The sequence below is a fragment of the Bos indicus genome, chromosome 3 (genome assembly GCF_029378745.1).
Source record: "Bos indicus isolate NIAB-ARS_2022 breed Sahiwal x Tharparkar chromosome 3, NIAB-ARS_B.indTharparkar_mat_pri_1.0, whole genome shotgun sequence".
NCBI lineage: Eukaryota > Metazoa > Chordata > Mammalia > Artiodactyla > Bovidae > Bos > Bos indicus.
The window spans coordinates 49,698,652-49,721,822 of record NC_091762.1 but is presented as its reverse complement, the minus strand read 5'-3'; the positions used below and the strand labels follow the sequence as shown (position 1 = coordinate 49,721,822).

At 35.3% G+C, this 23,171-nt stretch overlaps 1 protein-coding gene across 4 annotated transcripts in view; it reads right to left on the bottom strand.

Moving 5' to 3' along the window:
- Positions 1-23,171, bottom strand: part of ARHGAP29 (Rho GTPase activating protein 29) — an 82,618-nt gene that overhangs the window by 12,932 nt on the left and 46,515 nt on the right. For all 4 annotated transcript variants that reach the window (XM_070786071.1, XM_070786073.1, XM_070786072.1 and 1 more), the window contains 10 exons: positions 22,250-22,314; positions 21,710-21,820; positions 21,503-21,583; positions 21,111-21,299; positions 20,214-20,351; positions 6,612-6,769; positions 6,020-6,156; positions 5,649-5,753; positions 2,909-3,007; positions 151-290 (listed from right to left, as the gene is read on the bottom strand). In XM_070786071.1, coding sequence (XP_070642172.1) covers positions 151-290; positions 2,909-3,007; positions 5,649-5,753; positions 6,020-6,156; positions 6,612-6,769; positions 20,214-20,351; positions 21,111-21,299; positions 21,503-21,583; positions 21,710-21,820; positions 22,250-22,314 — 1,223 coding nt within the window. The remainder of the gene's footprint in view (positions 1-150; positions 291-2,908; positions 3,008-5,648; positions 5,754-6,019; positions 6,157-6,611; positions 6,770-20,213; positions 20,352-21,110; positions 21,300-21,502; positions 21,584-21,709; positions 21,821-22,249; positions 22,315-23,171) is intronic.

The following is a 23,171-nucleotide window of genomic DNA, read 5'->3' as shown; positions in this document are numbered from 1 at the left end:
TAGCAAAATAAAATATAAAATTATAGAAGGAACACTGTGGTTCAATTTTTTTAAAATACATTTGCAAAAGATCTTAATTGCAAAATTAATAACAAAAAAGTATAAAGCAAAAAGGATAAAAGGGCTAATATAATTCCAGAAAGATCTTACCTCTTCACATTCAACACCATGGAATACCACAATGCCTTCACAATCCCTGCACTTGGTGGGGGATCTCAGTTTGCGAAATTTGTGAGTGAGAGCTGCCTTTGACATCAACGTTTTCTTAAATGTTCCAAGAGAATTGGGTCCTTCCAACAGAAGCAGGGTTGTATACAAGAATGGTTAGCAGGACAGAAAAAATTATACCACATGATACTACACTTTAAAAGATTTTTAAATAAGATTACAAAAAGTTATGACTTTTAGTCTGTAACATCAAAATAAGCATCCAATGTACAGATCCCTTATCAGGTACACATTCATCAAACATTTAAGCTATGAGTAAAAATCATCATCAAACCAATAACATACTTCTAAAATATCATGGCACAAGGTTTCCAGAATTATAAAATTTACAGTTTAACATGATCTTCATTTCACAGGAGCCATTACATTCTTGGAGAAGGACCTTATAAAGTTTGGAAGAAAACTAGCTCTACGAGTTTAGTGTGTCAGGATTATTTGCATTAAAGATAACGCTATTCTTGATTTATTACGAAATTACAGGTGATGGAATTCCAGTTGAGCTATTCCAAATCCTGAAAGATGATGCTGTGAAAGTGCTGCACTCAATATGCCAGCACATTTGGAAAACTCAGCAGTGGCCACAGGACTGGAAAAGGTCAGTTTTCATTCCAATCCCAAAGAAAGGCAATGCCAAAGAATGCTCAAACTGCCGCACAATTGCACTCATCTCACACGCTAGTAAAGTAATGCTCAAAATTCTCCAAGCCAGGCTTCAGCAGTATGTGAACCATGAACTTCCTGATGTTCAAGCTGGTTTTAGAAAACGCAGAGGCACCAGAGATCAAATTGCCAACATCCGCTGGATCATGGAAAAAGCAAGAGAGTTCCAGAAAAACATCTATTTCTGCTTTATTGACTCTGCCAAAGCCTTTGACTGTGTGGATCACAATAAACTGTGGAAAATTCTGAAAGAGATGGGAATACCAGACCACCTGATCTGCCTCTTGAGAAATCTGTATGCAGGTCAGGAAGCAACAGTTAGAACTGGACATGGAACAATAGACTGGTTCCAAATAGGAAAAGGAGTTCGTCAAGGCTGTATATTGTCACCCAGTTTATTTAACTTATATGCAGAGTACATCATGAGAAACGCTGGACTGTAAGAAACACAAACTGGAATCAAGATTGCCGGAAGAAATATCAATAACCTCAGATATGCAGATGACACCACCCTTACGGCAGAAAGTGAAGAGGAACTCAAAAGCCTCTTGATGAAAGTGAAAGTGGAGAGTGAAAAAGTTGGCTTAAAGCTCAACATTCAGAAAACGAAGGTCATGGCATCCGGTCCCATCACTTCATGGGAAATAGATGGGGAAACAGTGGAAACAGTGTCAGACTTTATTTTTCTGGGCTCCAAAATCACTGCAGATGGTGACTGCAGCCATGAAATTAAAAGACGCTTACTCCTTGGAAGGAAAGTTATGACCAATCTAGATAGCATATTCAAAAGCAGAAACATTACTTTGCCAACAAAGGTTCGTCTAGTCAAGGCTGGCTATGGTTTTTCCTGTGGTCATGTATGGATGTGAGAGTTGGACTGTGAAGAAGGCTGAGCGCTGAAGAATTGATGCTTTTGAACTGTGGTGTTGGAGAAGACTCTTGAGAGTCCCTTGGACTGCAAGGAGATCCAACCAGTCCATTCTGAAGGAGATCAGCCCTGGGATTTCTTTGGAAGGAATGATGCTAAAGCTGAAACTCCAGTACTTTGGCCACCTCATGGGAAGAGTTGACTCACTGGAAAAGACTCTGATGCTGGGAGGGATTGGGGGCAGGAGGAGAAGGGGACGACAGAGGATGAGATGGCTGGATGGCATCACTGACTCGATGGATGTGAGTCTGAGTGAACTCCGGGAGTTGGTGCTGGACAGGGAGGCCTGGCGTGCTGCGATTCATGGGGTCGCAAAGAGTCGGACATGACTGAGTGACTGATCTGATCCGATAAATATCCTACCAGAGGTCAGATATTCTATATTGCTTTAGAAAATGATGCCAAAACAAGTATCTGGAGGTCTCAAGTGAAGCCATTAATGTAACTGACTGATCTTTTATGTCCTTCAGTATCCATAGTCTTTCCTGCCCTCAAGAAGTACATGTATTTTATTTACTTTTCCTGCCTAGCTTCTTACACTTTCTTTTGAAGAGGATTTTCTCATATAGAAATTCTCAGAAACAGAATTTCTTCTGTACACTCTGAACAATTAAGTCACTACAAAGTTTCTGAAAGATAAAAATATCTAGCCTATTGGACTTCTCTGGTGGTCCAATGATTAAGAATCTGTGTTCCAATGCAGGGGACGCAGGTTTGATCCTTGGTTGGGAGAACTAAGATCCCACATGCTGTGGGGCAACTACCAAGCCTACGTACCACAACTAAGACCCAATGCAGCCAAAAATAAATAAATATATATTTTAAAAAATATCTAGCCTATTTGAGCATCACAACAATACATTTTAGCTCTAGTAGTTTTCCTTATTCTTATATTTTTATTTGTAACATTTGATTAATACACTATGAACCCATACTTATAAATAATTGGTTGGGATATATCTAGTCAATATAATGCCTTTTGTTTAATACACAGTAAAGTAATTCTTTAAACCATACTATTTCTTCCTAATATCATGCAGTGTTACTGATTCAGCTAGTTTAGTGGAAATGTGATTCAGGTGAGAGTAATACCAGCTTCTGAAGGGGAGGGTGGCTCTCTTTCATCCAGATCGTCTGCAGAAGACATGGTGCCACTGGATGGAGTTCGTGGAAGTTTTCGATGAAAGTCTCCTAAAAGAAAATTCACTGAGAGTTTAAGAAATGGGTAATGACAGCATTTTTTGAATAACACAAGTCATGCTATTTTATTAGTTACAATATCAACATTGCTTCCATTCAGACTGTGGATACACAGGATCCTAATACTTACTACTGGGAACAAAAGAGAATGAGCCAAATCTGACTTTTCCAAATAAATCTAAAATAAACTGAGGATCACACATTCCAATGAGACCTCAACTGTCAACTTCTGATAGTGTTAGAGATTATAAACTCTACAAGAATAAAGAGTATTTTCTACTCAAGCCTTATATCTAATATCTGATGGAATAGCTGGCAGAACAGTAAAGCTGTCATTACTTGCTTGTTGAATTAAGTGATAAAGAAATAAGTGTACCCTAAAGCTTTCTATAATAAAATATACAAAAATCTACAAACACAGCAATATAACAGTACCATCACATTTATGTTGCTAGTAAGACAGGAGCCTGGGAACCAGGAGCAACGATCCTGGCCAGGAGCTAAGAGTTCATGACATAAGTTGTCAGCCAAGGACTCTGTCAGTTGTCTCAAAGCATGTGTGGAAGCAGCCCAACCAGGTAATGAGGTTTATTTGCTCTGTGCTGATCCTACAAACAGGGCTGTCTCTAAGTGGAAGTTTACATTTAACTCAAGGCTTTAAGAGAGTCTTCAGTTCAGAGTTAGAAAGTACTTCACTAATTATTTAAACCACTTCCTCTCTCTCAAAAGATTCCTTCCCCTCTTCAAACTATGCTTAAAAGGTGGTCATCTAGTTTTTGTTTTGAATGTGTCCCCAAATGACTAAGAGATCATGAAGCCGTATGTTCATTTAAAAACTATTATAACTGTAAAACAAGGGCTTCCAAGGTGGCTCAGTGGTAAAGAATCCCCCTGCCAAGCAGGAGATAGAGTTTTGATGCCTGGAAGATACCCTGAAGTAGGGAATGGCAACCCACTTCAGTATTCTTGCCTGATAAATCCCATGGACAGAGGAACCTGGTGGGAAACACACAATTCATGGGATGGCAAAGACTCCGACATGACTTAGTAACTAAGCAGCAGCAGCAACAATTGTAAAATGACTTCCTTTCATTACTGAGCAGAAACCTACCACTTATAAATCCCAGCCCCGGTCACATGTCTTCTTACAAAGCACTCTGACTCTCATCCCTTTCCACTACCAGTGTCTGAGGATGGCTGTCACAAGGCTATGCATCCTTGGGTCTTTACCCATTTATCATGTGACCAGGTTCTAAGTTTTCATCTTTATCACATGAAGTCTTACAGGATTCCAAATAATTTAGGAATAATTGTGCTCTAGACTGAGTCTAAATTTATGGGAATTGCTAGAACCTGTTTTTATAAAGCTAATTATAAATATTCAGTTAAATAGGCTCACATCTCCAAAGTGTTCCTGAACAGCAATAACTTTAAAGTAGGCCTCAAGCTAGTTGGCAACAACCTGCCTGTAAACCTCAGTGCTGCATGGAAGTCATTTCTAACTTTAAAGTCAAAGATATATTTACAGGAATAAAATTTCTGAATTGTGTAGAACACGAAAAGAAAAGTCATTAGTCTTTGATTTTGAGGAAGGTTAAATCCTATAACATATCTCCTGGAATGCCAAGATCCTAGGAGAAAGAAACTTAGCCACGAAGAACAGGATTGGAGCAGTCTTTGGTAGAAGAGTGAAGGAGAAAGAACATGGAAAGAAATAATCTCAAGGGTTCAAATGACCCATTCTTCTCTTGCTAGCTGTATTACAAGTCATTCTCTTTGAAGCCATTAAGGGAGAATTCAAAACATCTACTCTGCCTCTCTAAAGAGGATGAGATTCTCTTTATCAAAGTACCTTGAAGCACATTTATAAAAAATGAGTAAGTTATCACAGGCACAAGAATTGGTATTCATTTTATGGCTCGTTACCCAGTGATTAACTACAAAACAACCCAAAAGACAGATAATAAATTATGTCCACAGAATGGAAAACTATACAGCATATAGCATAAAGTAAAAGACAGTTTCTCACACATCAATAGGAATCTCAAAATTCATAAAAGAGGTCACAAAAGAACAATATGATTTTGTCTGCCTAATATTCCAAAGAGGGCAAAGCTCAACTACATGAGTACTAAAATATTTAAAGTAGCCAGGGAAAGATAAACAAAATTCAGGATGATGGTTCATTTGGTGAGTGACAAGGCAAGGTTATCAAGGAAGTACACACAGGGGCCTTCTAATATAATGTTTTGTTAGGCTAGGTGTTGAATATATATGGGTTTGTTCTATGATTTTTATTTAAACTGTACATATACATACTTCTCTCTATGAGACAATTCATTATAAAAATAAGATAGTTATAAATAAGAATTTACTGTATAGCACAATGAACTATATTCAGTATCTTGTAATAAACTATAATGGAAAGGAATCCAAAAAGTATATAGATATATACCTAAATATATGTATAACCTATTCACTTTGCTGGACATTTAAAACTAATACAATATTGCAAATTAACTATACTTCAATTAAAAAAAAGAAAAAGGAAAATAAAGTAGCTAAGATATCCCCCAAAAGGAATATTTTCATCTTTCATTGAATTTTCACTCTAGACTTAATACTTATATACCTGGACTTATAGATTCAGAATCCAGAGATCTGGATTCACTGCTTCCTCCAGTGCTCTCAGAATCACTAAACATTCCAAATGTCCATGACCTTAGAAAAGATGGACCTTTAAGAAAAGAATATTTACAGTCAAACTTGGCTACAGATGAATTTCATAAGGCAAAATACTGACATTATTTAAAATGAGACAAGTCAAACTTCTCTAACAGTGTGACAGCTGACAGGCGCAGTGCTCACAACTATGAATAAAGCTTCATAAGGTTATACCTCAAGGCCTGATTTTTAACTTCCAGACCTTCAACTCATTTAATGATCACATTTAAACAATTTTAGCTGTCATGAATTAGTTCTCTTTTTAGTGTGAAAAACTACCTGTTATGTCTGCACTGTTAGAGCATCTGTCCTCTTCAATCTTATTAGAGCTGTCAGGAAGGCGTACAACGTCTTCTAAAGAGTCAGAAGGTCCGTATCCAGAAATGGGAGGACTGCTTAATTGTTTATTTACATTCCTAAGAAAACCCAAATACAACTCTTCATACAGAAAAATGACAAATAATCAGCCCACTTTATTTTCAGAAATATTTGTTAATTTAATGAACAGAGTAATTAAACTAAATATTAAGAAACATATAGTTGAACTTCTTAAAAGATATGTGAATAAAACTTATTAATCATTTTTATTTATTACAGTTGAAACTTGAAAAAGAGGAGCAAAAATATAGTGAATTATTCATAGCATGGTTAAACTTTTCAAGTATAGTGGATTTCTAAATCTCAAATAACTGAGCTCTGTGTCAAAATGGAAAGCTTTACTCTAAGTCAATTACATCTTAAATATTTTAAAAATTCAGAAAGTTTTACAGTCAATGCTGTCAGTGTTAGAAACGACACCACCTGACACAAGATAGAAAACTCGGCAATAAAGATTTTATATCTAGAAATAATTTCTTCTATATGTTCTCACCCATCAACTTTCTCCTCTTCAGCTGAATTTGTGGCCCTGACAAACTCACTGTACTCTTGGCCTGGGTCGTAGAGTTTGGCACTATCACAGAGAGATTGTAAGTTGCTTGAGAGGGAGGCAGCCTGCAGCTGCTGCATCTGGAAGAGGTTAACTGTTACCTATGGTCACAAACAAAACAAAACAAAAAGGTAAAAGAGTCATGCTACAGAGAATGCTATGTACATACACATTTATTTCAAGTAACAGTACCAAGAAAAAGGCCACACAGTGAAGAATTCGACAGTGAATATCATCGTGAGCACACTATGTCACCTGACTTTGTACAAGGACTAAATTGAGGGAGGGGCATGGAAAGTAGTTTTAATGAAGTATCTAGGAGCAATCACTTCCAGCAAAGCTGGCTTTAATCTGAAAGGTTTAAAAACACAACCCATGTCCCTACAGGTTCACAATTTTAGGAGATGGATGTGTTTCTGATGATCCCAGCTCTGTACTCTGATGGTCTGACCGTAACTGTCTACACTGAAAAACATGGAGCAAAAATTCCAATCAGAGCACTATTATTTTCAGTTTCACTTCTTCAATCCTATAAAAATAGAAATACTTTATACTTATAATGTGTCCTACAGCACTCAGTTTTTATAATTAGGTACTATCTTGAATCTATTCAAAATAATTATTCCATTGAATTTCTACAAATGCCTAACATGCCTACTGTCACTACTGCCACTTACAGGAACAACAACAAAAATAAGCAGACAGAGTGTTTACAATATGCCAGGTCCATCCCGAGAACTGTACATGAATTAACTACTCTCAAGTTCATAAAAATCAAAGTTTTGGGTATATTACAGCAAATAAATAGATGAAATCCCAGTCCTCATATGAGTTTGCATTTTCCTGAGGGTGGGGGTTGAAGACAGAAGACAAATTAAGTAGGATAATTTCTGGTACTGAAAACTGCTACAAACATGATATAACATTGTCAGGTTATAGAATATGACCAGGTATGTGTTTGCAAAAGGGTACTTTTGATATGACAGTTTGGTGAAGGGACTCTCTGAGGAGGTAATGTCTGAACTGAGACCTGATATAACAAAGAACCAGTGAGAAGTTCCAGGGAGAAAACCAATACAAACAGAAGAGATAGTGCAAAGACCCTAGGGCAAAAGTGAGTAAGAAAGAACCTGTCATGCGCAAGAAACAGATGAAAGGTCAGTGTGGCGTTTCAGTTTGAGATAAAGCCAAACAGGGAAGACGCCATCTAAACCAAGGTAAGGTACAACAGGAAGCAAGTGGAGGGTTCCCTGGTGACTTGGTCGGTAAAGAATCTATGCAGTGTGGGAGACCTGGGTTTGATCCCTGGGTTGGGAAGATCCCCTGGAGGAGGGTATGGCAAGCCACTCCAGTATTCTTGCCTGGAGAATCCCCAAGGTCAGAGGAGCCTGGAAGGCTGCAGTCCATGGGGTTGCAAAGAGTCAGACACGACTGAGCGACTAAGTACAACATACAGCACAGCACAGGATTTGTAACATGATCTGACTTTTCTAAATGCCACTCCCACTTCTGTGTGGGAAATGTGAATGAATGCCAAATTTCGATCAGCTTAATGTTATTTCAAAGACTGCCATGTTTCCTCTTCATCTCTTTTGATTACCAGATGATATGTTGAACTTTTGATTAGCCTAAGTCCTTTCCAAGGTAGATAGGCATTCTCCAAGGATAACTAAGAGTCAGCATAAATAGTGTTTGAAAAGTGCACATAATAGAATCACTTGTTCCTCCTTCAAGTAACATAGGAAATTCAAATTGTGGATGGTAAAGTTTAAGTCCAACAATTAGCTATAATTGGGAATTCTCTGGTTAATGCTAAACTGAACTGAACTCTCTTGATCCTAAAGGTAATTGTATGTCCACTTTTAATACTTTTTAATAAACTTTATGAATCTAGTTAGAAACACTAATTAAAAAGTCAAATGAATACACAGGCATAATCAATCAACTCATCCGCTTAATGTTTGTCTATGCTGCTGCTGCTGCTGCTGCTAAGTCGCTTCAGTCATGTCCGACTCTGTGCGACCCCATAGACGGCAGCCCACCAGGCTCCGCCATCCCTGGGATTCTCTAGGCAAGAACACTGGGGTGGGTTGCCATTTCCTTCTCCAATGCATCAAAGTGAAAAGTGAAAGTGAAGTCGCTCAGTCATGTCGGACTCTTAGCGACCCCATGGACTATACCCAGCCTACCAGGCTCCTCCATCCATGGGATTTTCCAGGCAAGAGTACTGGAATGGGTTGCCATTGCCTTCTCCAATGTTTGTCTACAGGTACTTATAAATAAAGCCTTATATGTACTGGAAGTCCAATCTTAAAATATCTTTCCCCTAAATTATTCAGTCTTCTCCCTCACCTAACAGAAATGCTGAAGATTGAGGTCCCCATGGGGTAGATCCTGCAGGACTTGCTGGGAATCTTTACTGGGGTGGCTCATAGGTACTTCAAAAATCATCATGTCCCTAAGATCTTTTTGTCCCCCAATCCCGTCCTGGGTCTGGGACTTCATCCTTTTCTTCTAGGTCCCTAATGAATAATAGCACAGTGGCCTAAGTGCTTCATAAAGGGTAAATGACCAAATGAATAGTAGTAGCAAGTGTTATCAGTCAAGGTCATATTGAAATCCTGCATGTTTTCTGTTACTGCTCACTCAAGAACAGAGGATTTTCAACTCTATGCCCAGCTTTCATCATCTATATTTAATCTTTACTTACTCCACTGGCACACAGATTAGCACAAATTTTTCTGACAGTTGCTGAAATAGAGTATTTCATAATTTCCAATCAATGGGAAAAGTTTCTCTCATATACATTAGCAATAATCTAAAAATTTTTGTTCAATATTTCTGTCCTACATTTTTTAAAAAGATAAATTTTTCATGAATGTCCTTTCAAAGGAAAGGAAAACCTCTTGTGCTAATGTTTCCCATCCTTCAAAGTCTGTTAATTTAATTAGGCCTTTGGTAATTGGTTTGGTCATTTCTCCTTGTTCTCACTCAGTAATGCAATTTTTTTGGGCCGAGACACATGCATTCCAGGATCTTAGTTCCTAGACCAGGGATTGAACTCACTTCCCTCCTTGATGAAAGCACGAAGTCCTAGCCACTCGACCTCCTGGAAATGCCCTAGTAATGTAATTATGATCTACATCCCATATCCTTCAATACTTCCTAATTCAATACAGAATAATTCTTGATGTTTATGATGTAACTTATAATTTTGCTGGGACTGATTTATGTATCTTCCTTAAGATAGTGAGTGAATATAACCGAGTGTCCAGCATCTTTATATTTCAGATGACTTTGTTTTATTTTCAATGATAGACGTAATAATAACAGATCCTAGAGTGAGAACAAAATTCTTTTGAAAACAATTTGCGAGATGGTGATACAAAATAGTCACCAAAAATCCCCCAATTCTTCTTTGATAGAGAAGAAAACAAAGAAATCTGAGAAAATTATGGCTCTTACCTTGGGGGAAAAGCACCTACATTCAAGAACTGAATGCTGGATTTGCTATCTGCTTAGATCTGCATGTGAATAATGTCATAGAGAAGGAGTAAAACTGATTAAACTGGTTCAGAACTCCAGCTAATAAGAAATTCTGCTCACAAATATCTATAGGGAGAAACTTCCCATAAACAGACTATACATTATACGCTGTAGTGATTTTCAAGAGTTGTGTATTTGTTCAAGTTTGGGGAACTTGTACCTCAAAGTCTACTTCATACGCAGATAAGTACTGCTCTATAATTTTTCAGATGTATTAATTCTCTCTCCCTAGATAAATGCTAAAACTCCTTGAGAGAGGGTATCTGTTGTATATTTCTTTTAAATAAATAGTAGGCAATAACAGTAGTGGTATCATCATGCATATGATACGACTCTAATGGCACAAAGTGAAGAGGAACTAAAGAGCTTCTTGATGAGGGTGAAAGAGGAAAGTGAAAAAGCTGGCTTGAAAGTCAACATTTAGAAAACTAAGAGCATGGCATTTGGTCCCAACACTTCATGGCAAATAGAAGGGAAAAAAAGTGGAAACAGTGACAGATTTTACTTTTCTTAGGCTCCAAAATCACTGCAGATGGTGACTGCAGGCATGAAATTAAAAGACGCTTGCTCCTTGGAAGAAAAGCTATGAGAAACCTAGACAGCATATTAAAAAGCAGAGACATCACTATGCTGACAAAGGTCCATATAGTCAAAGCTATGGTTTTTCCAGTAGTCAAGTATGGATGTTGAGAGTAGGACAATAAAGAAAAAAGGCTGAGTGCCGAAGAACTGATACTTTCCAAGTGTGGTGCTAGAGAAGAGACCCTACTGAGTCCCTTGGACTCCAAGGAGATCAAACCAGTCAATCCTAAAGGAAATCAACTCTGAATATTCATTGGAAGACCTGATGCTGAAGCTGAAGCTCCAAAATTCTGGCCACCTAACGCAAAGAGGTGGCTCACTGGAAAAGACCCTGATGCTGAGAAAGATTAAAGGTGAAAGAGAAGGGTGCAACAGAGGATGAGATGGTTAGACAGCATCACCAATTCAATGGACATGAATTTGAGCAAACTCCAAGAGACACTGGAGGACAGAAGAGGCTGGCATTTACAGTCAGTGGGGTCACAAAGAGCTGGGCATAACTTAGCAACTGAACAACAGGCATTAACAAATACAAATGTTATATACAAAATTGTGTGCTTAGTTGCTCAGTCATGTCCCACTCTCACAACCCCATGGATTGCAGCCTGCCAGGCTCCATGGGATTCTCCAGGCAAGAACACTGGAATGGGTTGCCATTTCCTTCTCCAACAAAATTAGGTAACTTCTTGTTTATATCACATCAAATTAAAAGAAATTATAATTGTTGGATCACCAAACAGCATCACTTTTTTAGATGGAGGCAGACAAACAAGATTAAGCTCATGAGAGAACTCAAATCTGTTATATGAAGTAGTCAGATTTCAGCAGTCTGAAAAAAAATCCAGGGAGAGATATTTAAAGTACTATCTTGTGGAAGAGGGATTATATCAATATAGCACAACTTGAAAGGTCTACAATAAAACAGATTTTTTTTAAAGCTCAATATACACGTCATACTAATTCCAGAGTTGTTCAAATCCAGGCTGGGTAATCATTCACAGCAAGATAGCACAGTATTTAGAAGCACCAGCTCTGAAGTCATTCTTCAAGTCTGGCTTTCCAACTTATAGCTGGGTGACTTTGATATTAAGTTGTTTATAACTACATTAAACATTTGTTTCCAAAAAAGTTAATGTGCAATAAATCTTGTAGGGGATCCTATTCAAAATACAGATTCTGATATCAAAAGTTTACACTGAAACCCAAAATTCTGTATTCCTTATAGACTTCCAAAGTAACAAGAATGTGACTGGTATAAGGAAAACACTTGGAGAAGAAAGATTTTCTAAACTTTACTCCATCAGTAAAATGGAGCTTAAAACAATTATAGTTACCCAACATGATTTTGTGAAAATTAAATGAGTTAATGAAGACAAACAGCTTCATTCACAATACACTGGCAAACACATAATCTTAATTATCATTAGCTATTGTTTGAGGTAAAAGGACTTGTAAAAGGTAAAAAGTTGGCTTAAATAACTTACACAGGAATTTTGAATCTTGGGATTTTGTAATTCTTTTCAATATTTTTATTAAAATTGACTGTAAATTAACCACATATTAATCAATCAGAATTTTATAAATAAATGAGATACAATTTTAAACACCCAGAAATATTTTAAGGAAGGTTTGTGATTCAAATGGAATAAGCTCACTTCCAAAGGCTCTCACTCAATTTCCCTAAAAACCCTGGACAGAATGCACGGATTAGCTATCTGAAGGCTCTGAAAAGTAAATGGTAGCAAGTAGATTGTGGAAATAAACTACAAATTAAGTTATGACCAATCCGTGGCATGCTTCCTGTTATTTTTTTCCTGCTTGTATTTCCCAGTCAGTACACTACTCCTACTCAAATATATGTGACTGAAAGAGTTGGGGAAATTCTCTTGTTTCTTTTGTATGTTTGTTTTCTCTCTTGCCCCAAGCCCTAAGATGAAGTTCTCTGGCAGTGTGAGTGATGGCAGTAGCAGCAGAACACACGTCTAAAACTAAGGGGAATTCTTTTCTATAACTGTAGTCTGAGGAGTGAGGAGTCTGAAATTCCTGTTGTTTCTTTCTCTTTATCCTTCCCCAACTCAGCTCTCAAAGCAGCAGACTAGGTTAACTTCAGTTTCCCAGCCAGAAGGCCTAGAAGGGAGTCCTTAGTTGAAGAGTGAACCTAGCTGGATCAAAAGCCTGCTAAATTTTTTAAGAATCAACATCCAATACAGGTTATAAAGAAAACCCAGAGTCATATAAGGTAATACTGAAAATGCCTAAGATATCATCCAAAATTACTTGTCACACAAAGAACTGGGACAATCTCAACAACTCATAAGAAAAAAGACAAACAGATACCAACACCGAGATGACTCAGCTATTTGAATTATCATAGACTTTAAAGCAGATATTATTAGATTTCAAGAAATAAGGGCCAACAATATTAAAATGTGGAAAGACTTAAGTCTCAGCAGAGAATTTGAAGATATAAAAAAGAAACAAAAGGAGATTTTACTACTAAAAAAATATCCAAAACAAAAAAATCAGTGGACTGACTGTACGGAAATTGGAGATAACAACAAAAAAAGTCAGTGAGCTTGAAAAAAGATCAGTAGAACAACATAAACAATCAGGAGAAAAAAAGATTGGGGGAAAAAAGGTCCTACATTCTTGTGGAATAATAACAAAAGGTCTGTCATTTGAGTCTTTAGGGTCTTAGAGGAAGATGAGGGACTGTTACAAAAAAAAAAAATCTGAAGGAAAAAGAGCCAAATACTTCTTACACATTGAAAGAGTTAAATCTGTAGATCCAAGAACAGGAGAAACTCAACAAAAGCTGAGGCCTTTGCTGAAGCCCAAAGACCAAGAAAAATTTTTGCAAGCAGCCAAAGAAAAACAACACGCTTCATATTAGGGAAACAATGATTCAAATGACTATGCATAGAAACTCTGGATGCCAGAGGCAGTGGAATAACATTTTTATAAATAAAGTGTTAAAAGAACTGAATTCTAAATTCAGTGAAAATATCCTTCATGCATGAAGATGAAATAGACATTCTAAGATGAAAGACAACCAAGAGAATTCATCACCAGGAGACCAACTATAAAAGAAATGGTAAAAGAAGTTCTTTGGACAAAAGAAATTATATGGGAGAGAAGACGGAAACTCAGAGTGAAAGAATAATAACAGAAATGGTAAATATCTGGATACATTTAAAGACTAGTTTTATTCTCTTAAACTCTCTAAAATATGAGACTTTCGAAAACCAAAACTGTAAGTTTGTCTGGTGAAGTTTTCAATGTATGCAGATGTAAGATACATATCAACTACAACTAAAAATGAATAAAGGAACTTATATGGTGGTATAGTTCTTACATTCCATTTGAACTTGGTAAAATATTAGTTCAAAGTAAACTGAAAAATGCAGCCATTAGAGTCTTAGTGCAGCCATTTAAAGAAAAAACACTATACAAATGAACAGACATAATCAAAGACCCAATAGATATATTAAAATATATACAATAAATTAAACTTTAGACAATCATTTTAGATAAACTAAAATATAATTCTAATATATAAATAAAACATTAAGTCTTTAATAAATAAATTAAATAGATCAATTAAAATGTAATTCTAAAAAATTATTGATTTATACAAAAAAGGCATCAAAAGAGAAACAGATGAAGGGAAACATAAGGTACAAACAGAAAACAAAAAGTAGTAGGCCTAAATTTGCACATATATTTACATTAAATATAAATGGTCTAACCATTCCACTCAAAAGATGGAGATTATCAAAATAGATTTTAAAAAAATCAACACTGAACACTATGCTATATAATAACTTCACTTAAAATACATGATTAAGTTAAAAGTAAAAGAATGGAAAAAGATATACCATGCTAAAAATGCTCAAAAGAAACCTTAACTACTTCTATCAATATTAAATAATGTAGAGTAAAAGGCAAGGAAAATTACCAGGATAAAAAGACACATTTCATAAAGATAAAAGGATCAATTCACCAAGAATATATAATAATCATTAATGTATATAAGCAATTGAGACATTCAAAATATATAAAGGAAAAACTGACAGAATTAAAAATATATAGTATGCTAAAAACGTCAAAATTGCTTTCTCAGTAATTGACAGAAACAAAAAGTAAATCGTCAAGGATATGGAAGAAATAAATATCATAAACCAAGAGGAACTAGTCTACATTTATAGGTTACTCCAGCCAACCACAGCAGAATATACATTCTTTCAAGTGAACACATGAACAGTACCAAGATAAACCATATCCTGCGTCATAAAGCAAATCATAACAAATATAGGAAAATTAAAATCATATAAAGTATTTGTTTCACTATAACAGAATTAAACTAGAAATCAGTATCAGGAAAATTTCCAGAAAATCCTCAAATAATTAGAAATTAAACAAGCTTCTACAATATCCACAGGTAAAATCAAAGTGTTGAGGAAAATTAGAAAATATTTTGAATTGTATAAAAATGAAAATCCAAATTCAAAATTTGTGGGATGTAGATAAGCAGTGCTTAGAGAGAAATTAAAATCATCAACTATTCATATTAAAAAAGTAGAGAGGTCTTGATGAACAATCTAAGTTTCTACCTTTAAGAAACTAAAAGGAAAAGCAAAATAAACCTAAAGTAAGCAGAAAGGAACAATAAAAAGCAGAAAAAAAATTTAAAAAGAAAAGTAGAGAAAAACCAATGAAATCAAAAGCTGTCTCTCAGAAAAGATCAACAAAATTTATAAACCTCTAGCCAGACTAACCAAAGAGAAAGGAAGTGAAAGAGAAGGCACAAATTACCAACATCAGGGAGGAAAGAGAGGATATCACTACAGCTCAATGAGACACTGAGAGGTTAAGAGTTATAAACAACACTATGCACATAAACACAATAACTTAGATGAAAGGGTGGAACTAATTCCGCAAACTACCAAAGTTCACATAAAAAGAACTAATTCAAACAGGCCTATATCAAAAGAAACTGAATACACAGGGAAAGATTTTCCAAAAAAATGAAAACTCCAAGCCAACTGCTTTCACCAGGAAATGCCACAAAACATTTAAAGAAACAATACCAATTCTATACAATCTCTTCCAGAAAATAAAATAGGAAGCAACACTTCCCAACTTATTTTACGAGGTCAGAATTACCCTGATTCCAAAATCAGATAAAGGCAGTATAAGAACATGAAAAGTAAACAAAAACATAATACCAATATCTTTCATAAACAGAGAAGAAAAAAATATTCAACAAAATATCAGCAAATTGAATCCAGCAATTTATAAAAGGAACAATGTGTCACAAACAAGAGTGGCTTATCCCAAGAATGCAAGGGTGGATCAACACTTAAATATCAATGTTAGTATTATGAAGCAACTCATCATATTAACAGACTGAAGAAGAAAAACTCTATTATCACATCTAGTGATGCAAAAAAACAAAAATCATATGACAAAAACCCAATATTTTTATGACAAAATTCTCAACAATTAGAAAAAACTAGAAATTCTTTAACATGATAAAATGTATCTTCAAAAAATAACAAACCTTACAGGGACTTCTCTGGTGGCCCAGTGGCTAAGACTCTGCATTGCCAATGCAGGGGGCCTGGGTCTGCTCCCTGGTCGGGGAACCATTTCCCACCTGCCGCAACTAAGAGTTCACACGCCACAGCTAAAGATACCTCATGACTGAAGGCATAAGGAGAAGAGGGCGGCAGAAGATGAGATGGTTAGACAGCCTCACTGACTTAATGGACATGAATTTGAACAAACTGTGGGAGACAGTGAAAGACAGGGAAGCCTGGCGTGCTGCAGTCCATGGGGTCACAGTCAGACATGACTTAGCAACTGAACACCACCACACCACAACAAAGACTGAGGATCCCTCATGCTGCAACTAGGACCCTGCGCAGCCAAATAAATTAATTAAAAACAAATATTTTTAAAAACCCTACAGCTATCATGTTTAATGGTGAGAGACTAAGTGCTTTCTTCCTAAGATTAAGACAAAGATGTCTTATCTCACCACTTCTATTCAACAATCAATTTTAATATCTAGCCAGTGTAATAAGAAAAAAAAAAAAAAGGAACAGAGTTTGGAAAGAAAGAAAACTGTCCCTATTTGCAGAAAATGTGATTTTTTATGTAAGAAAACCCTATGATTCTGCTAAAAAAAAAGCTCCTAAAAGTAATAAGTGAGTTTAGCATGGTTGCAAAATACAAGATCAAGATATGAAAATAACTCGTATTTTTCAACATTAACAATGAACAACTTAATTTGAAATTAAATAAGCATGTGTGTATGCATAGATACATATACACATGTACACAAATATCGTGTATGTATTTATTTATATCAGACACAATGAACCCCCCAAATAAATACATACATACATACAGAGGTTTAAATTTAACAAAACATGGGAAAGAAATGTTAAAAACTACAAAGTGCTGATTAAAAGTAACATAGCCCTAAATAAATGAAGACACATACTGTGTTCATGGATTGGAGAACTCTATTTATAGTTAGGATGATACCTACATAGTCAATTCTCCCTAAGCTGAATTTAATGTAATTCCAATTCAAATGTTAGCAAGATTTTTTTTTTTTTGTAGACACAGACACACTGATTCTAACATTTTTATAAATGTTAAAGGATCTTAAATACTCAAAACAATTCTGAAAAGAATAAAATTGGAAGACTTATAGTACCTGATTTTAAGACTTTGCTAGACAATACCAGTAATCAATATAGTAGTGTTCTGACAAAAGGATAGATACATATGTATTATATATCCACAGAACAAAATAAAAAATCTAGAAATAGAACTATAAAAATATGGTCAATTGAGTTTTGACAAAGATGCAAAAGCAATTCAATGGTGATGATTCAATGGTGATGCTACAATGTCTTCAACAAATGGTATCAGAACAAGCAAACAAGTATTAATCACCCTTTTTTATTTTCTGTATTTTATGATGATTTAATATCTTTAAAAACTTGCTGACTGGGGACTTCTATTCCTCTGAATGCTAGCCAATTCTTAGCTGGGGGACACACATGTCTTTTACATGCAACTCCAACCATCTCTCTCACACATCAAGCCAGTATTTTCCCCTGCCCTAAAATCATCCCAGGTCAGGTACCAATTCCTATTCCCTGTTTCAGGCCATCCTTATTCCCCAAAGCCCAAACTGGACAATCCTATATTGCTTATCCTGTCCTACCTAGATTTTCCCTCAGAAACCCCAATAAAGGTTTCATATTTGCCTCTCCTCTCCCTCGTGCTTCTGCTTCACCAATCCTGGTACCTTCTCTCAGGAAATCTAGGTAATTCATTTTTCAATGACACTGACCTCTCCATGCCAACATTCAGTCACCACTATAACATAAAGTTCCATGAGTATAATTTTCACGTAACATCCATATGCAAAAAATGAACTTCAAGTTATACTTCACTTTATAAAAAATTAACTCAAAATCGATCATTTCTCAATATCAAACTATAAATTTTTTATAGAAAACCAAAGAAGTCTTTGAGATCTTGGGTTAGATGAAGCACTCTTAGGTATCATCCAAGAGCATGACTCATAAAGCAGAAATTGTTAAGTAAGATTCCATCAAAATTAAAACTTTTGTTCCCTGACTCTGCTAAAAGAATAAAGAGAAGCTTCAAACTGGTAAACAATATATGCAAGCTCAACAATAAGAAAATATCTCAATCCAAAAGAACAGGCAAAACGGAGATTGCAAACTTACCCTTTAAAAGATGCTCTATATCATAAGTCATTCTCAAAACAAAATCACTACCACTACATACCTAAGAACAGCTAAAATATAAAAACCAACAACTGACAAGTGTTGTGAAGGATGCAGAACAACTGGAACTCTCACACATTGCTAATAACAATGAAAAAACTCTAAAAAACTGTTTGGCAATTTCTTACAAAATTAAACATCTACCATACCACCCAGTAATCTCACTCCTAGGCGTTTACCCCAGAAATGTAAAACTTATATTCACACAAAAACTGTAAATGAATATTCATAGTAACTCTATTCTTTATTACCCCAAACTGCAATTGTCCAAGTGGTGAATGGATAAACACTGTGGTATATTCACACAGTGGAATACTAATCAGCAATACAAAGAAATGAATTATTGATACATGCATAACATTGATGAATCGCAAAAGCATTATGCTGAGTAAAAGAAGCCAGTCTTCAAAACATACATATTATAATTCAATTTATGTGACACTGTGGAAAAGATCAAACTACAGAGATGGAGTACAGATCAATACTTGCCAGGGATAAGGGATAGGTGGAGAGTGTGACTATAAATGGGTACCATGAGGAAATTTTATTGGAGTGATACAATTATTTCGAGTCCTAACTGTGATGGTAGTGATTACAGAAATTTATATATGCTTTAAAATTTGTGAAACGTACGCCAAAAACAAGTGCAGTCATCCCTCAGTATCTAAGAGAACTGTTTCCAGGACCACTCATGGATAGCAAAAACCCATGGATGCATAAGTCCTTTATATAAAATGGCACTGTATTTGCATGTAAATTAGGCATAACCTTCTATAGACTTTAAATCATCTCTCGATTATTTATAATACCTAAAGCTATGTAAACAGCTATTAAATATAATTAAATGCTATGTAAATAGTTACCAATGCAGACAAATCCAAGTTTTGCTTTTTTGGAAGTTTCTGGAAATCTTTTTTCCCCTGAATACTCTCAAGCCACAGTTGGTTGAATCCACTAATGAAGAACCCGTGAATATGGAAAGTTCACTGTATTTTGCACATAAATTTTTAATAAAAACCATTTTAAAGAGATACATGAATGCCTTGTCTTCAAATAAACCATTGGGTTCAATTTCAATATTTAGTTTTCTCAAATTCTGGAGAACAGATCTCATCGTACTGATAGAAGTTTCAGGGATTAAATCCATTTTGTTAGTCAACCCAAGAAAGAGTGGCTTAGAGGCAATTTCAAACACTCACCCTTCAATTTTAACCAAACAAATCATCAATCCATGGAGAAGAGAATAGATAAAAAGCTCAAATCACATACTAGAATTAAAAACTGAGAGTCAACTTTCAAACTCTGCTGCTGCTGCTAAGTCGCTTCAGTCATGTCCAACTCTGTGCAATCTCACAGACTGCAGCCCACTAGGCTCCCCAATCCCTGGGATTCTCCAGGCAAGAATACCGGAGTGGGCTGCCATTTCCTTTTCCAATTTTCAAACTCTAAACTTTCCTATAATCTCAGAAATTAAATCCTTTAAGAATTGCAACTCATCAAGCATTCTAGAGGTTATACAGTCTGTATATCTACAGATGTACAGACTTTTTCTCTTTAAAATACTGAAGAAATTACTTACAGCTTTAAGGGTAAGATCACACTGGAAAACAAGTTTACGGAGTTGTGTTAAAATTTCTCTTTTGGTATTTTCTAGATCATTTCGTCTTTCTTCAACATTTGTCACACACACTTTGTAGAGTTCATTTGCTTCTTCTACCTTTAGGAGTTATCAGAGAAAAAAGTGATGCTGGTTCACTGAATCTATATTTTAAAATAAATATACTTATTCTAGTAAAGCTCAGTTTAAATGATTGAAATGGCTTATGCATGAAAGTTCTGAAACATTCTATGTTTTAGATAGAATATTCCTAAAGATAAATATTGTTTTGGTCAGCAATTCAAGGACACCTGACTTCTATGAATAGTTAAGTATAATTTACAATTAGTACATTGTCTATAAAATAAATGTCCATTAATAGACTTTTCTATTTATATTTACCATTTCCTATAATCTTCTTACAGAATTTATCAATTATATTTCATAAATATTAATAATACAAAGCTTCTGCCTAGTCTTGCTAGCAGGTACTAGAATAAGTACACATATACACCCAGTTGCCTAAATGGTGAACCTCCTGAACAATCAAGCAGAAAATATTAAACGATTGACCTAAGATACTTCCTTCACAAATAAACCCCAAAATTCAAAATATAAGCAAAAATCTCTTAGCACAATGGTTCTCAAAGTGTGGATCCCCAGCAGCAACAGCAGCAGCAGTCCTGGGCACTTGTTTGAGATCCAAGTTGTCTGGGGCCAACTCCAGACCTTACTAAATCAGAAATTCTGAGGATACAGCCCAGCAGTTTGTTTTGACAAGCCTTCCAGGTGGTCCTGATGCAGGTTAAAATATGAGAACTGAAGCCTTAGCAGATTATTGCTAATTCAATAGTAATAAATAACAAAAAAGATGATTACTTTTTGAAGAGCCTCCTCTTCCAGCCTTCGCTTCTTTTCTAGCTGCCTATTGAGATTTTTTACTAATCCACTACTTGAGCTCAGATGTTCTTCTTCTGCACGAAACATGGAAGATTTTGCTTTTTCATATTCATCTTGACGTTGCATACACAACAATTTTGCCTTTTTAAGAGCAGTCTCTGTTTCAAGCTACACAGAATAAAAAGAGTATGAAATACAAAATAAGAAAAATCCTAATGTACAAATCTCTTTAGCATATTCAGCAAGACAGTTATGACTGCATTTTAGATAAACTATAGGATAAGATATGCATCTTTCCAGGGTATATATGCCAACAGATTGCTCATGATTTTTAGATGTTCACAAATAGATGAAACTATTATAATACTAACCATTTTATTTTGCTCCTGCTTCCAAAGTTCTTTTATTTCTTTCCTTTGTTTTTCCATTTCATTTTTCCTCCCAAGTAGAGGCTGCCAAGGGCATTTTAAAACAACAACAACAACAAAAAAAAACAGAAAAGAGAGAAAAAAGCTGTTTTCTAAAGGTACACTGCTGTTTAAAAAAATAAAAAGTATAGTGTATATATAAATTTTTACCTGCACAAATTTGTTGGCTTGGAGAGCTGCAATTGTTTGCTGTAAAAGGTGACTACTCTCTATATCATTAAGAAGGGCATTGGTAAATAAAGACTGCAGTGGCATAAACTCCTAGAATTTAAAATTGAAAAGAAAATTTTCCAATAGAAATGTACTAGAGTTCTAGATAACCCCCCCATTATTTTTCTTCAAAAAAAGAAATTTTTAAGTTTAAATTTTTTTCAGAAAAATGACTATTCATAAGTATGACCATATGAAAAAATACTGAAGAACATTAATAAGTAATTCTTAAACTAGTCAGCAAAATTAGTAGCTAACAAGATAATTAATATTCATATATATATAAAACTGTAAATTTCCTAGCTTCTTCATAATGAATATCTTTGTAAGTTTAAAAAGATCTTATCTTGTCAATAAAAAGGTTATTTAGCATTCAAGTTCTTTCCTATATTAAGTACAAAATTTTCTGATTTTACATGGTATTATCAGGAGCTGTGTAATCACTTGGCATAGAACCCTAGCAGTTCACTGACCACTTACCTGTAATCCAATGTTAGTTCTAGTTGCCTCTGCCAACTTAACAATATTTCTAGTGGACTCCAATTCTGAAAAGGTCAAAGAAGGCATCAGAAGGTAAGTCCAACTTACTTTTTCTCCTCCATACTCTAGAATTATCTGTAATCCCCCAATTAAAAAGTGATCACAAATACTAGCCTGCATCATGGTATGAAGCTATGATTCTTAATTGAAATTACTCATCAAAATCAACTGGGAAACTTTCAAAATACACTTGCATAGATCTCACCTCTTTAGGGGACTGGGACCTAGGAGTGATTATTATCTGTTTCTAAGGCCTTATTTAGGTGAATCTGATGGGCATCCCATATTAAAGGCAAATAATGTAATAGAAAGAGCACAAGTTTTGGGTAAATTCTGTATTTTGCCAGTTACTAATATGATCTTAGGCAAATCTGCTGACCTTAGGCAAATTCCCTGTCTCATTCACCTCTTCTGTTAAACAGGAATAAGAATTTTGTCTTGCCTACTTCCCAGGGTTTTGGTAAGGATTAAATCAGAAAATGGATGTGAAAGCACTTTGTTAACTGTAAAACACTGGGAAAATATTAGCTATCAAGAAGTTCCTTATATATGTTTCCATTGCCTTCTGATCTGATAGCTAGATTTTATCTGATAGTTGTTTTTTATCTCCTTTAACTATATTAGCTGATTGCATTTCTTTTCGCTCATTAGAGTATAACTTTTTTTAAAGGCAAAGACCATTGTCGTGGTGTCCCCAGATCTAATGATAGGTCCACAGTTCAATGTTCAATAAGTGTATTTATTTTAAGGAAAGCCTTCCCTATTTCAAGAAGAGAAAATGGACAATGATTTTATTCACTACAATGAAAGCACTACTAATTTGGAATCGTTATTTACAGTCTGTAGAAAATGAATCACAAAG